This window comes from Blennius ocellaris, assembly GCF_963422515.1.
Source record: "Blennius ocellaris genome assembly, chromosome: 7".
In the NCBI taxonomy this organism is placed as follows: domain Eukaryota; kingdom Metazoa; phylum Chordata; class Actinopteri; order Blenniiformes; family Blenniidae; genus Blennius; species Blennius ocellaris.
Genome location: NC_137656.1, coordinates 13,570,518 through 13,586,826, shown reverse-complemented (window position 1 = coordinate 13,586,826; position 16,309 = coordinate 13,570,518). Strand labels below are relative to the sequence as shown.

General features: G+C 40.6%; 1 protein-coding gene across 1 annotated transcript in view; it reads left to right on the top strand.

Moving 5' to 3' along the window:
- Positions 1 to 240: 240 nt before the first annotated feature.
- frmd3 (FERM domain containing 3) overlaps positions 241 to 16,309 on the top strand; it is a gene marked incomplete at its 5' end in the record, with an annotated part of 48,029 nt that continues 31,960 nt past the window's right edge. The window contains 3 exons of the mRNA XM_080499669.1: positions 241 to 345; positions 15,142 to 15,246; positions 16,098 to 16,140. Of these exons, the coding sequence (XP_080355795.1) occupies positions 241 to 345; positions 15,142 to 15,246; positions 16,098 to 16,140 (253 nt within the window). The remainder of the gene's footprint in view (positions 346 to 15,141; positions 15,247 to 16,097; positions 16,141 to 16,309) is intronic.

Here is a 16,309-nt window from a genome sequence, read left to right as displayed (position 1 = left end):
TGTCGCATCCATCCATTCTCTCCTCCATCCATCCATCCGTCCACCTCTCCATTCACCCATTCATTGTCCTCCAAGGGCGTCTCGAGAGGTGACCAGACACCCCCCCCTTCCCCGACTGAGCCACACGTACATGCATGCTGGCGTACGCGTGCGTCCTCCTCGCGTTTTGCATACGTTCTGTGCGTCTGCTCCGGCCGTGGAACCGCTGACATGAGGAGCTGAAACTGAACCGACAGGAGGATGAAAATGCTCCGGTTTCGCAGCCCCAGCATCCGCTCCTTGGACCAGGAGGTCCTCTGCACGATCCGGTTACTGGACGACTCCGAGATCTCCTGCAGCATTCAGGTATAGAACCCCGAGCCTGAATCCACTCAGACACTGTGATTCCTGCAAAAACCACATGGAAGCAGGCGATACGTTCACTTCCATTATTGTGAAGACAACATTATCCTCGATGATGAAGCTCTAACAACCATGCATTGTTTTATTTTTTTCATTTCTGTGCAGTAAGATCAATTCTAGTTTCCCATGCTGCTGAGATTAAGAGGTCGCTGCTCATTTCCTTCATGTTGTTTTTTGGACTAAAGATGGAGAAAAAAAAGGGAACATTCAATAATAATATGCATATTTCTGGTGCATGGACATGGTGGGGTTAGTAAGGAGGGAAGTTATTGTGAAGTTTGATCAATGATGTGACATTCTGGGTGTGGTGGCTGATTTAATGGTGACATGAACAATAACCTCAAGTTTACTGTTAGTCTCATTAATTGCAATACCTCAGAAGACAATTGTGAGTGAATGATGAAGAGAGATGCACATTTATGCTGGTGTGCTTTCTCTCCTCTTGTCTATTGAGACAATATCATTCAATATATTGTTTCCACCCAGGAAATCAAGTCTTCTTTAAAGACAGGAGAAAAGACAATGCCTGGCAGTCAGCAAGTCAGTGTCAACCAAAGACTGAGGCTAATTGAAAATGAAGGATTTAATGAAGGACTTTTAACTGTTCTTTGAGCCAAAAACTCATCATCTTAATAATAATAGTTTTTAACCAAATGCAAACTTGTGAGAGATCCGTATATTGCATCTGTCATGTCAAAACGACTGAAATACTCACATTGAAGTGTGTTTATCAGTTACTGAGTCGATACAACACGCTGCAAAAACATTCAGGTCATTACTTTTTCAGTGGCGTTCTTGTTCATGAGGAGAGTGTACCGGAGCCTCTGTAAGTGAATATTATATTTCCCGTCATTGTAAGAGTAGACAGATGAAGGTGTGGCCACTGGAAATGTTTCAAGAGCCTTCTGTGTTGGTACAATTGCGGCTCTGTACTCGGACTGAAAGGTTTTCAAAGCATTTAGCCTGGCTCATGGAGAGGACAACTACAACTTCAGATTGGAGTTTTCACGCAACTTGAAACCGGGGATTTTATGCAATGACTTGATCTACAAATATTCTCATTAAACAAGTAACTCATGCTGAAACCACCACCTCAAAATGGAAATCCAGTCAATAGCTCCTTCCACTGATCTCTTTCTAGATTAAAGATGGAACATCTCTATATCAGATCCAAACAAAGTAAAAGCTGGAATCTTTCAGTTTTCACTAAAAACTAGAACCTGTGTGGTTCCTCAGCTTCTCTTGCCCTGAGCTGCAGACGCCGCCAGGAAGGCAAAAGTACAATCTTGCAGATCTGCCCAATTTGTCCTCCTAAATATGGAGCGCACGTCTTAAAAGAGGGATAGTGCCTATAATATGTGCAGTGATAAAGAACTATGGGTGAACAATAATATATTCTATTATATTATTCTGCTGTGTTCCATCTCCAGTAATGCACCAAATCTGTCAAAGCAGCAGCAGCAGCTTGTTGAGTTGAAGTGAGTTTAAAGCGAAAGGAGCGAGCACAGCTCTGAGCAGCAGCCCCAGACTGCCTTCAGAGGAACTTTCCCAACGCCTTAACCGTGCCGATTGACCCCGGGAAAAAAAAAAAAAGAGACGGAAAACACTCTCTGCATGTCAGAGTAACAGTGTCATTGGTCTTCTGCATGTAACCAATCAATGATTTATTAAACGCCATCAGGTAGCAGAGCGAGTGGAGGAGAAACAGAGGAGAAGAGGTCCTGTCTCTTCTTTTGCGTTTCATGCTCACATGAATGTAGACTCGTGCCTTTGTGACTTTGAAAGCACAGAAGTGTGTTAAACTGTGTGTACACGTCAGGGAACATTAAGGTGTAGCTTTTAAACCAGGAGATGTTTGAACGCAGGACTCCACGCTTTTGGCCGTGTGTGTGTGTGAGCGATAAGGAAATGGACATTTATATTTCTAGCTGACTGCGTCTTCCAGGCTTTTCTTTAATGGCTTTGTGTTTTCCGGTGCTGAGCTGCTCCTTCCTACATATTTCATGACATCCTGTGCTCCTCATGCTACACTTGTGTGGCTCAACAACAGCACTGCTCCTCGTTCCAGTGTACAACAGACTTCTATCTCTCACTTTATCTGCCCCCCTTTTGTTTTTTTGCTCCACTCAGCATTGCCATGGTCTGTCGTACTTTTTTTTTTGTCTGCTCTTTTTTCCCATTGTGCTGAATATATAGGTCAGGATGAGCTGTCGAAGACGTCGCTCAACTCTCGACATAAATTGTAAGAATTAGGATGTTCTGCGAGCAGAAGTCACAACTGAATTGTTTGTCTAATGCAACTTTTTGATGCCCTTATTTGTTTTAACTTTCCCCTGAGGCGTCTGCTCTCGAGTCGGCATAAAACTGGGTGTATTAGCCTGCTATCCTTGGGGTGCCACGTTTTGCGCTGCATGGATAATCTTGATGACTGTGAGAGATCTTCAAGTGTGAATATCTTTTAAGAAAAGAAAATACTGTGATTTTTTATTTTTCTTTGTAGCGAAATAGAGGACTTGTCACCATTTATTATCACTGCATGTTTAAAAATAAGACAGTTGTATCTGCACAGTAGGTTTTTGTCATCGGTGTGATTCAGACGGCTTTACATAAGACGGTAAATGTAAAGGAGACATTGGGAGATATATAAAGAAATATTTAAATTGGATAGTTAAAGGAAGTGAGCTGAAATTCAATTAGACACAATCATCTGGACAGTAAGCTTTATGAGCGCTGTTTCATTTTAGTTCAAGCTATGAACGAGTGGATCCAGATTTCATTCATTAAGAGGCTGTGTGAACAGAAGTCTGCTGCAGAACTATTCTCACCATTGAGTTCAAGAGAGTACATACATTTTCGTGGCGTCATTATGACACATAGATTTATTCCATTATATACAGAGTTTACACATGAAGTCTGTTTTTAAACGTGATTAGATTAGTATTCGATCTACATGTTTGTGAAATATTAACTTTTCATCCATAATAATGAGAATATCTAAGTCAAGTACTGTTGAATTGTATGGTAACTGAAACACTGAAAAGGGAATAAAAACAAAACAAAACTAAGAGTAGAAATGAAACAGCAACATCACAAGTTAAAGCAGCTGAGGATTTTGTGACATCACCGGGACAACAGCTCCTCTGTAATCATGCTAAATCATTACAAGATATCCTCTTTGAAACTAAAGCTATTTTTCAGGCTTCTGTACAGAAATTGTCTCCCGATATATAATCTCTCGAGTCTCTGATGTTATTTGTTGTATAGTTTGTGTGGCAAAAAGAGGCGAAGCATCCGTATCCGAATATATGGCAGATTGGTTGATGAAAGATGCTTCATGGACTTTTGATCTTTGGTCATTCATTTGATTGATGTTTGAGTTTTGTTTGTTGGCTTTTTTGTACTCGAAACCGAGATTCTCCTGATCAGTTTGATGTGTGCCACCACTATATTGCCGCGTTTCATGGTGTCTCTCAGGCCCCGACCGTTTTCAACTTCATTTTAAAGGGTTACGTATTTTTAATTAAACGTTAAACTTTGTTTGCCTTCTCGTAGTGAGGTGAACAACAGTTCTTAGGTTGACTTCAGTACCATGTAAATTAAAACATCTTATACAAATCTAGGTTTTATTCTTGTACACAATAGCGAACCACAATGTTGAAAGTCATGATATGAGATGTATAAAGCAACTGTTAAGTTTAAAGCGAAAGTGACAAGCAGAGTAAGAATCTGGGAGACTTTGACAAAGGCCACTGGTGAGTAAATTGTCCGGTCATCGAAGCTCCTAATGAGCCGGTTTCAGTGATGGTTCTCAGCAGGCAGTGATTAGCACCTACTAAAAGTGTTTCATTACGGGACAGCCAGCAAATCAGTGACTGGGTCGTGTGTGACTATAATAACACTTATTGATTTGCATCTGGAGAACAGATCGCCCAGCGTGGCCCGATCCCGCAGAGGAGCAACTGTGGCATGGAAATCTTAGAATGAGATGTCAGAGCAGAGTCCATCAAAGCTCGCTGTGTGTGGAGTCGAGTCGCCACCGACTGGCCTCCATATTCCTGCGGACTCTCGTCCCATAAATAAAAATCCTTCAGGGAAAAAATGAACACCAGGACGGGACCATGGAGTAAAGGAAGAAATGTGCTTTAAGTGACAGAATACTTTTTCGTCTTCTACAAATGGACAGCTCAGTGCATATGCATTGTTTACTTGTTAAAAAGGACTCAGCAGCACGGTGGCAAGAAAATAATACGTTAGTGGCTTTGTGATGCTCTAGACAATGTTGTACTGTGAGCGCAATAGTAGGATTCGTGTTCTGTTCACTATGAAGTGTACTCAGGGCGCAATTAGCCAGGAGGATGGCAGGAACAGAGGAGGAACAGGCTCTGCTGCATCTTTGGGTGAGGCATCCCCTTTTCTGCACAATTATTCTTTGTGCAAGCAACTGCACCAGCAGACCAGGCAAAACGCACCAAATTTATTTAGAAAATACAAGATCGGGCTTCCAACTCTCCAGCACAGGCGGTGAAAATCTCGCTATGAAGACCACAAGTGGCCTGTTTAGTTCCTTTTTGGGGAGAATATTTTAGTAGATGTTGACTTCCTTAGAAAGTTTATATCAAAATAATGTGTTGTTCGATAGCTGTTTCAGTCCATATGCATGACTTGAATGCGCTAATTAGGAAATTTAGGAACATAAAATATGAAATATTTGTTCAGGGTTTTTTGTTTTTTTATACTTTCATTCAAACAGACATTCACTGGTTAAAAACCAAATGTGTAAAGTCAAATAAATGCAGTGTTCTGATCCTCTGAAACTTCAGTTTAATTTGTAAATGGATGGACATACAAGATGGTGCAAATAATTTTCTTGACCCTAACAATAACCATTTTTATGTTACTTTGCAGCACTTGAAGGCTTTTCTTCTGCAAAGCGTGCAATAAATGGGTTGAAAGCCCACATGAAAAGCTGGGAGGGATGGAATGCTTTTCTTTTCTTTTTGCTCTATTCTACCAATCTGAAAAAAAAGCATTCTCATTAAAAGCGGCATGTTACATGGTTTCGATAAACTACTGTCACCACACAGCATCCGACAAGTGCTTCTTTGTGTGCTTCATCAGATAATGAAGGGATTAAACATTAAAGATGTTCATGCCAACAACCACGCCTATTGGCAAGATAACAGTGACGCTGTTACCTTCAAAGCAAAACAGTTGTCTAACATTCAACATTTGGCGTTCATTTTTATTAGTTTAATATTTTCTTATCGACCTCTCTCAGACGCCGCCTGCAGGCTGTATGATGCCCAAGTCTGATCGACATGATAATATCAATTCACCTCATTCAGCATTGACACAAACAGGAAGTGTTTTAGCCACCATAATGTGGAGTTGAGTGGAGGAGCATGTCAGTCAATATACTTCCGACCATTTTGATGTAAAATGTTTTTGACAGGTCTTCATGTTGTGAGTTATACGAGGTGTGATGGCAGAGCTTCATTACTTGTGCCTCTAAGTTAATAATGTATTTATCGTCTCATTTTACCTTGACATTAAGAATACCTTTTTTCGGCTGTGTTTAAGGCGGATGTGCGTATGTGGATGTGTCTCTGTGAGTGTTTTGTGGGCCGCAGGGGGTGAATGTGTCCAGCCTGCTGCTCTCATGTTCAGCGGTAATGTTAACTCCGACCTGCTGCAGGAGAGACACGTCGGGATCAATACGCACTGACCTCCTCTGCTTTCTTCTCCTTCTCCGTCACTATTCTCTCTTTTTCTCCTCTCCTCCTCCCGTCCGTCCTTCGCCTCTTTTGCTGTTGACTCTCAGCTCCTCCTCCACCTCTATCCCCCTCTCTTTCACCCCACTTATTCTCTGCTCCAGTTTCCACTTCACATTTACTCCTCCGACAACCTTTTCTCACTTTATATTTCTACATCTTCCACCTTTATCATCTTTTTCTCCTCATTCTCCTCCCTCCCTCTCTCTCTCTCCTCCCGTCTCTCCTGCTTCTCTGTGACACATCATGTATAATTAAGGCAGATCACTGTTCTTCATGAGGCCAACATCAGTCAGCTGTCAGCGAAGTACTCTGCCGCAAATGTGTGCGTGTGTGTATGTGTATGTGTGTGCACATGTATGTATGTGTGTTTGGTAAGTGACATGAAACATTTAAAAGTAGTCATTGAGCCAAACTTCCGCAATTATGAACATAAATTCACTATAAAAATGCACACCAGCTTCTACTCAAGGGGTCCTGTTGTAATTCATTTAGCTGAATATTGATGTTTCTATATATTTTAGCTCATCTTACCAATTTATCACTGACAGGCTATTTGAAGGTGGATGTCGATGCTGGTATTGCTTTTCACAGCATCTGCTTTCTGCTTGGTCAAGGAGAGGCTATGCTTTTCAATGTTCATGTTGCGTGCGTGTGTGCGTGCACGTGTGTGTGTGTGTGTGAGCAAAAATAAGGCAATGCACTTGTTTCCGTTGGTAGGTATTCTTTGGAGAAAGTTATAAATAGCACTGATTTTCTATTCTTATCCTGCTTTCCGGCGCCTCTTTGATGCTCCGGCGAAAAGAGAAGATGACTAAAGAGAAATCATAATCTTTTTTCTGACTAAGAAGCAGAGATGGATGAGGAAGGGAGGGAGGGAGAAAGAGAGAGACAGAGAGAGAGCGCGAGTGAGAGACCACTCCCTATATATATATATATCAGCATGATAGCAGAAAGTCATCAAGGTTTTGGAAGAAATGAGAGATAAGATGAGGCGGAGTGGCTGTGAAAAAAAGATTAAGCAGATTAAAAGATGAAAGTGATTTGAAATGGGACTGGCAAGGCGTGCAGAGTTTGGAAACAGAAGACACAGGTTGAGAAAAGCGGAAAGAGCAGGAACATAAAAACAGGCAAACATATGACAGAAGAGAATTGACAGAAAATGAAAGAGAGCAGGAAAGAGAAGAGGCAAGGCTGCTCAGTTGACACTTTTCACATCATCCTTATGACGGTCGGGCCTTTTTCATGCTACCCATCAATGTGCTGACCATTGACCTCCATAATTAGTAGACATAATTTCAATTTCATTGTTACAAACCCAATTGTGACAATCAGGTGCTGTTTAACTTTGTCTTTACTTGTTTTTATTCACCTTCACCATTACTTTTGATCTTAACCACTGTACATGTTTGCTAATATAAAGTGCTTTGAAGTGCATTGTTGGATGGATGGATGGATGAATTGGTTGGTCCATCTTACTTGTGATATATTTTTTTCATTTTCACTTATACAATTGTAACAATATTCACAATCTCTTTAATTGTGCTTGTATTTTCATGGGATGCTGGTAAAAGGATTATATGTTATATTTTGGTTGGAGGCAGAGATGCTGAGTGTGCAAAGGCTGGCTGAATCAAACAACAGGCTCAGCATCTGAACAACTGTTTCCTCGACCACACTTGTATTTACATTGTTATTTATTCATTTCTATGATGTAACAGAAATAAATCTGCAGGTCCACTATCTGTGACCCTCAATGTTTCACATCATAAAACATTTTCTCAACAGTAAACAATGTCATCCTCATTATGTGAGTGTGAGAATGAGGAGTTTTCCCATAGATGACGAGCACATCGACTCACCAACACACACTCACTTACTGCATCATCAATATGAACACACAAGGTGGCACAAATGTACCAACAAACAGATCCAAGTCACAATAATTGGCAGATTCAAATGCCTTCTCCACCCTCAGTTCTTTTTCTTTTTCTTTTTTTCAAGCGTTACTTGTTTTCTTGGCTCTAAATTTTAAACCTGCTGCAGTGCAAAGATAAGAGAGCAGCTTTAGTGTATTCTCCGTGCTCACACACACTCATGACAGCAGTGTTGCGGCTGCGCTCCCCGTCGTTAACGTCACACTTTCGCTGCCCCGCCATCCTGTTGAGTTAGTGTCTAACTGCGTAAGGGGCAAGACTGATGACGGACTATTTTAACAGAAACGGCTCCAGCTCTAAAGGATATTGGTGATTTACAGTCCTGCCTCCACGCACATTATGCTGTGTGTCCAACCATGAACTTCATGTGAGGAGGAGCATTGGGACATGCTTTATGTCATGTGTGTTAATTCCTGCTTGCCTTTGTGCTTGTGTGTATGTGAACATCTCTGGAGCAGTGAAGGAGCTGATAAAGTAATTGGTTTTTCTCCTTCAACACTGGGACCAGGTCACAGTCACCATGCTGTTACTCCTAGAGATGGAGAAGATTATTAGCTCAATAATATATAATTATATAAATGTTTAATTGCATTACTTTCTTTGACAAGTGACCACATGAAGTGTGTGTTACAGAAAGACTTCCTGATTATACACCCATTTAAAAATAGATTTACTAATTTTATTTAAAATAAAAATTGTAATAATCAATATTATATGAAAAAAATCAGTACTGATAGCACTATATAAAATTAGAATATGTATCCTAGGTTAAATTACAACAATAAAGTTCTGGTGTAGAAAATACGATGTAGTTAAACATTTTTGTTATTATTTTAATGTCTGACTGTTTTGTTTAACTTCATAAAGATAAATGAAATTACTGCAGATCCCAGGTGAGTCAAGTATTTATCATCTCACTCCATGAGTCTTTGTAATTTTGACAAACAAGTTTAGAAAACTTACTCAACACCTGAGAATGTTGATGTGTTTTCGTGGTGGAATAATAGGAATAATAACCCCCAGTTAGAGTCTGGTTTCAGTAAGTAGTTTGCATGTTCCCGTTCTCTGTCTGCGGGTTTTCTACAGGTCCTCAACTAATGTTTTTATGGTTAATTGCTTTACAATACCTATACATCCTGATGTGATTGTGTGTGTTTGTCTCTCTGTGTTTGACCTGTAAAGAATTGTTATTGGATTGAACAAGGGTTGAACAAGTAGTATAGAAGATGGATGAACTTCCTGATTGCACGATAGAATTGTCTTGCAACTCAGACCAACGTAGTGCAAAATTCAGTTGATCTAAAGTTGGTAGGAAAAATTTAAAAAAAGTTGTTCACTGTAGTCTGTCTAATGGTTCCAATTAATGATTGGACAAAAGACACACAAATGCCAGCGCTGTAGCCCTAGGAAAGAGCCGATTATGCTTGTGGGTCAGTGGTTGAAGAGGTTAAACTTAAACTGCACTTTGTGCTGCTCATGAGATCAATGCTGAACTGGGATATGGCACACTGCCCTGTCCAGTAGCTCTCTCACTGTCCCTTTCCAAACTCTAAAATAGAAATCACAAACAGAGTAGGATGATGGTGACAATAGACATGTTTCATATTTCAGCTGACCGACTGCATGTCTTTGCTCTTCTGCTGCTCTCAGTCACTGCCCCAGAGGATGGGACGTATTAGCATCCTGACTTGGTATTTTATTTTTAATATTTCAGACATGTTCCTTTTTTGTCATCCATCCATCTATCCATCCATCCATCCATAAGTGAGCAAAAGTAATCTGCGTGCTGTGAAATAGGACTTTGAAGGGGTTTAGGCTGAGTTATTATCTCCTGCTTTGATTGCCTACGCTGCTTCCCCCACACCCAGTGTCCGGCTCATTGATCTGTCTCAGCCGTATCCTCATCAAGCCCGGGCATCGATCCCTTCATTGGCTGTGCACCTCGTGTGTTGGGTGGTAAACACAAACTGCCTTTAGAAATGCTGGCCCTGTTGATAATAGAAGGACAATGTAGTCACACATGCTCAAAAGCCTACTTGCATACGCAAGCTAATTGGTAAACGAATTGGCAAATTGGTTCACTCGCATCCGAAACCTCTGTTTCCCCGGAGAGCCGCAGCAATGACAACAGAGAGAAAGTGCCTTTTGTTCTGGTCAACTCTGAGAAACTGGGTTTGTGTGGAGATGAGGGAGACATATCATTATTTTCAAATTCCCTCATGTGTCTTTCTCTCTCTCCTGGGGATCATTCCCGGACAGTTTATGCAAATAGGAGGGAGCGCTTGTTTCTTCATGGGGTTACAGCAGCAATTTTACGCTTTCTCCTTCACAGTGCTCCAGCTCAGCCAATTAGGTATGCCGTGTCATGAAATGAACTGTGTCATAGCCGATAAGGACCCGTCATAATTGAGCTGGCATGCATATTAATTAAACAACAAGCGGTGTTTAACTGGGCCAGGACACCCAGGGTCCTAGTGCTTGACTTGTAGCTGTCACACTTTCTTGATTGGAGCAAATCATACACTTTTTTTGTATGATTTATAATTAATCTTTTCAAGCTCAGAAAACTGAGTTTCACTTTCCATTCGATAATATATTGACATTTTTCTTGTGCTGCAAAGATTGGCAAGACTATACAGTATGTTCAAGTTCCAGAGTGCCTCATTACACAACAATAAAAATACAAGATGAATTATCCCAGTAGCAGTATTTTGTGTAGTTTTTGAAGTAATAAATGCACTGAACCCACACTAAAAAGTTACAGAAAGAGTTTCTGATGAATTTTGAGTTCAGTCAGTGACTGAGCCAATTGCAGCTGCTGGCAGTGAGCTCAATGCTCACATCTGGACAGATGGTACGCTGAAATTCAGTGAAAAACATTGCAAACATTTCTGCAGTCAGATTTGGGTCAACATCTAAATAGACGTACTTTTTTTCTTTCTTTCTTTCGTTCTTTCTTTCTTTGTTTATTATGTTTGAGGTTTTTTCTTTTGCAGGCGTTACATGAAAGAGTATCTTTTTATTGTAAAGCAAAGCACCGACGAATTAAAAACCTTCACCTAAAAATCGACACAAATAACCCCCTCTGATGAGATCTGTGAGAGAAAAACAGTGGTGTTTAACTTATTCTGCACTCTTCTATCCCGACAGCTGTTTAGGTCAGAGCTTCTCATTTCCCAAAGTTTATCTGATGGCCGTTAGAATTAACAATAAATGAGTGAATGAATAACAGTCTATGTGTGTTTTAATACTCAGCATGTTGGTGGGTTCCCGTTATTTATCGTACCTGGCTTTGTATTTGCTTGGTCAGCGTCTGGAAGGGGTTTCTTTACTGAGGAAGCGTGGTGGAAGACGCACACACTCACACACACACACACACACACACACACACACACACACACACACACACACACACACACACACACACACACACACACACACACACACACACACACACACGCACACACACTCTCAAACATGCCAGAGTGCACTTTGCTTCTGCTAAACTGAACACACTCCGCACTGTAGCTCCATTTAAAGTGTGCGTATGCATCTGTGTGTTGAAGCAAGTCGGAGAGAGGAGCACTTTGCCATCATTAGGTGAGATCATGTAGAGACAGGATGACCGGGTTAATTTTTAATGCTCAGCCTTTGGATGCATAAAATATGTATCCAGCCCTTGTTGGACATGACATAGACTCTTTATTTCTCTCCACCTCACTCTGAGTCTCTCCCTCTTTCTGTCTCTGACTCGCAAAGTCAATCTTTTTGTGTGTGTGTGTGTGTGCTCTCCTTGCCTCCGTATTCTCGATTTAAGCATCTCAGCATGTTTGGCCCCATTTCATTCTCTGTCTGGTCTGTTTTTGTTTCTTCTCTGTTGGCATCAGTCCACCTCTCTTCTCCCCACGAACGTCTGTGCCGAGAGGCAGACAGAGGAAAGGTGTCGTTTGATGATGTGGCCAGAAACGGCTCCGAGCGTTGCTGTTTTTGTTCTGTTTCATGTGATTTCCCCTCTCTGTGTGTGCCGCTGTCTGTTTGCACTTCAGATTTAGCAGCTTAGTAACACCGCTGTCACGGATCAGAAGAAAATCCTAAAGAGATGTAGACAGATACACACAAACAGACGGATGCCGAAGGGGCCGCTCAGCTCAGACAAACTGAAACCGGCTTTTTTAACCTAAAGTTATGCCCCATCGCGATCAGACAATCACGCCTACACTCACAGGGACACACACACACTTGATTTACTTGCCGGTGTCACGATGACATAACTGCAAACCTGAATCAGCCTCCCGGGACGCTGTGTCTCTGAGATCACGGACGGACAGCTGATTGTTTTGGGGCTGATGTAACAGAGGTCACAGTGAACAACCGGCTAACTCAGCTGTCTGTGAATGCAGCGTGAGGCAAGTGACTGGAACGTTCGGATCCAAAATCATTACTGAGTGACAGAGCAATTAAGAAATAGTAGGTAATTACCAATGTAAAAATAAACAATCCTTTTACAAGTTACTTTATCAGTTCTTTAAACAAAAAAACAAAAAAACAGTTACTTGGGGAAATGTGACTCATCTCACTTTTAGGACTGTCTTTATTTTTATGTGCCTTAATGGTGTGCACATAGATGTCTTGCTCTGACACATCGGCTGAGCTGTCAGCACTGTGAGGGTCAGTCTGAAATTTCATTACTTCAATGTCAAATAGTGGTGTACACATGTTGTTTGAGTCTGTTTGAGTTAAGTATTTCTCATTAAATTCCAATGTTTTAGCTGCAAGTGTTAACAAATCGGGATACAATTTAGAAAAACACACCCAAATTCCACCAAAACATACTAAGGCCGCATCATCTTTGAATCTATTAATTCTGTGTTTGATTTTATTTATTTCTTCACTTGACCTGTAGAATTTAGTCATCCCAGGTTTAACATGATCTCACAGCAGTTTCCCAGACATCCTGGCCCGCAAACAAACTGCAGCTCACAAATGAACTTATTCATATTTTTCAGCAGAGACTATTAGCATAAGGGTGATTTCTGTCAGTAAACAACATTTGAGACAAATTAAGAGTTGCGTTTCTTTTTTCTCAAACCGGCTTTTATGCGAATCTGACCACTGACCAAACATCATGTCAATTTGTTACTCAATATAGGGAAATTTATTCCATAACTCTATAACATCTGAATGATTCTCCCTGGCCGTCCTGGCAAAATAGCTCGACAGTAATTTCGATCCGTCTCAACTTGATGTAATCCTCACATAATGGCATGTTGCTGCAGTGATGTGGGAAGTGTATGTTACTGCCTTTGTGTCTTGAAATGGCTAAATGACTGGGAATAGTGGTCGATTAAATATTGAAGTGATAATGTGCGCTGAGCTGTGTGTTTGCAAACCGACATATGAACTCCTTCTGTGTATAGTGGACGAGTACACTTGTTTTATTTTTTATATTTTTTTCACTGTTGGATGCACTGACCTCAATTTGTTGCCTGCTTTACTACAGTGTGCCTTTGATGCATTTACTAGACCTGTGTTTTATGTTTGCTCTGTGTTGAGTCGTTAGTTTCATGTAGCAGATGTTGTACCATCCTCCTTTCTGTTGTAGCTTTTATTTGTGTTTGTTTTGTTTTTTTTACTATATATTTTTTACTATTCTAGAACAATTGCTGTTTAATTTCCAGTAAACATCTTACACATTTGTGTGGCGACTCTGTCAACAACTTCGGTGCACTGCAATTACTGCACAGAACAGATTGTTTACACAGAAACGGAGCATGACTCACCAAGAACTGTATTTCAAAGGTTGCCTTGGAGAGATATTGCTGTGTTTATCCAGTATAGCATATGACGAGAGATGTATATTTGTGTGAAATTAAGAGGAAACGCTGCAGATCAGAGATGAATAAAGGCAGGCCTCCTTTGGAATTTTCACCTGTCGAGTCTCTGTCGCTGCCCTCTTGACTTGTTCTTCCCTCCGTGAGTCTCATTCATTAATGTGCTTCACCCGTGTCTTCCCCTTCCCCAGTGTATATAAACTCCTTTCCCGCATATGTCAGTTGCTCGATCGTCTTTGTGCCTTGTCTCAAAACAATTCAATTCAATTCAACTTTATTTATATAGCACCAAATACAACACAGCCATTCCTAGGTGCTTTCAACAGAGAAAATAGAAAAGCCCAACATAATAGTCGCATTCTTCCTCGTGTTCCTAGTGTTTTTCTTTGTGTTTTGGATCCTTTTGGATCCCCCGCAGGATACCTTTGCCTTTGAAATAAATGGAACCTTATCTCTGGGTCTGCTTCTGGGTTCACTACCGATCCGTGACACTGTGTTCATGTACGTGTTGGTATGTATGTTTATGTCTGTAGTTGGTGGGGAGTAAATCACAACAAGGTCAAACAGACGATTACTAAATCAATCAGTCCTGCTTAGCCGAGCACAGAATTCACCTCCATCAGCAGGTTTTGGAGCAATTATATGACGACTGCATACAGTACGAGGGAATCTGTCTTGTACTATGATTAATGAAACAATGAAAAATTCTATTGATATTCATGCATTTAGACATGATGGTAAGAATGGAAGGTTTATGATCACATCCTCCTCCTACACACACACAGATATACATGCGTAATGCATGAGAACCCTTCTGGGTGCAGGTGATGAGTGGATATTGACTGAGGAGCAGGTAATCAATGTAGACTGATTATTGATCATTGATGTGTCCGTTCTATGTTTAGAAACTGCATATAGACTGCATTTACAGGGACTTGTGGTCCAACCAGGACAGAAATCTAATTGCCAAGAGACTAAACAATATATCAAATGTATATTAAATATTCCACCCTGAGTATATGTGAGTATCACCCTGCAGGTTTTTTGTTTTTTTTTGGCGTGAATATAGTGGGGTGGTCTGGCTTCCATCAGATGCGGCTTAGTGTGACGGATTACTCATATGAAAGTACTTGAAGCTGATAGATGAACACAGAACATAATAAATGCCTCCGGGACTCATGTGTTGTAATTTCCTTACAGAGAGACACCAAAGGCCAGTTCCTGTTGGACCATGTGTGTAATCACTACAACCTGCTCGAAAAAGACTACTTTGGCATTCGATATGTGGATCCTGAGAAACAAAGGGTAACTCTAACACACATTAATTAAATTTTTCTCCAACAATAAATTAGTGACATTGCATTTCTAGCCTCGTATAAGGAGTTACAGAGTAGCATCCAGAGCTTGCTCAGGCACTGTTTCTAAATACATGAACTTGAAATACTTATAATATCAAAAAGGACATTAACAAAAGGACAAATTGTTGTATCCACCTTGACTTAGTAAAAGCATTAAACTCATTACAGTTGCTTGTTTAGGAGGTTGAAGAGGATCTGAGGTGGATCCCCCTCAGTCAGGAGTGTTTTTACTAAACCATCCACTCATTTGTCCAGTAAAACCCCCAAATGTGTGGAAGTAATGGGTATTTATAATGAGAAGAAAAACATTTCCCTTCACATCATTTTCAGAAGGATTTAGCTTTCTTACTGCCTTATTAGTGTCATCAAACAAAAATCTTTAACCTTCAACTGTTCCATATCAGAAACAAATCCTGTCCGGTATGTCAAAAAGAATCCAGTGAAGTCCACTGTAAAACTTGATTTTTCAAACAATTTAAATGGTTGCGACTAGACTTAATTTATCATTGTTCTCAGTGTACAAAAGTGGACACTTCATAATTTTAATGACTCTATAAACTGAAAACTAACCAAAGATGCACTCAAGAACAAGTATTATTGCGTAATGTTCAAACAGCCCTGCATACACTGATGCTCTAAATACGGCAGGATTCTATTATTAATCAAAAACACATTTATACTATTACTTTTTACAAGCTGTTCTTTTAAACCACTCTGTTCTTCTGAATTAGCAGCTTCATTTCTAGATGCCATTTTTTGTTTGTTTTTGGTCTCATTGTCTTTCTCTCTGTCTCGCAGCACTGGCTGGAGCCCAACAAGGCCGTGGTGAGGCAGATGAAGTGTAAGTGTCCATTCTGTGTGTGTGTGTGTGTGTGTGTGTGTGTGTGTGTGTGTGTGTGTGTGTGTGTGTGTGTGTGTGTGTGTGTGTGTGTGTGTGTGTGTGTGTGTGTGTGTGTGTTATCTCTCCTGAGGGAAGACACACACACCACAGGAAGTCTGAAAGGGTCACA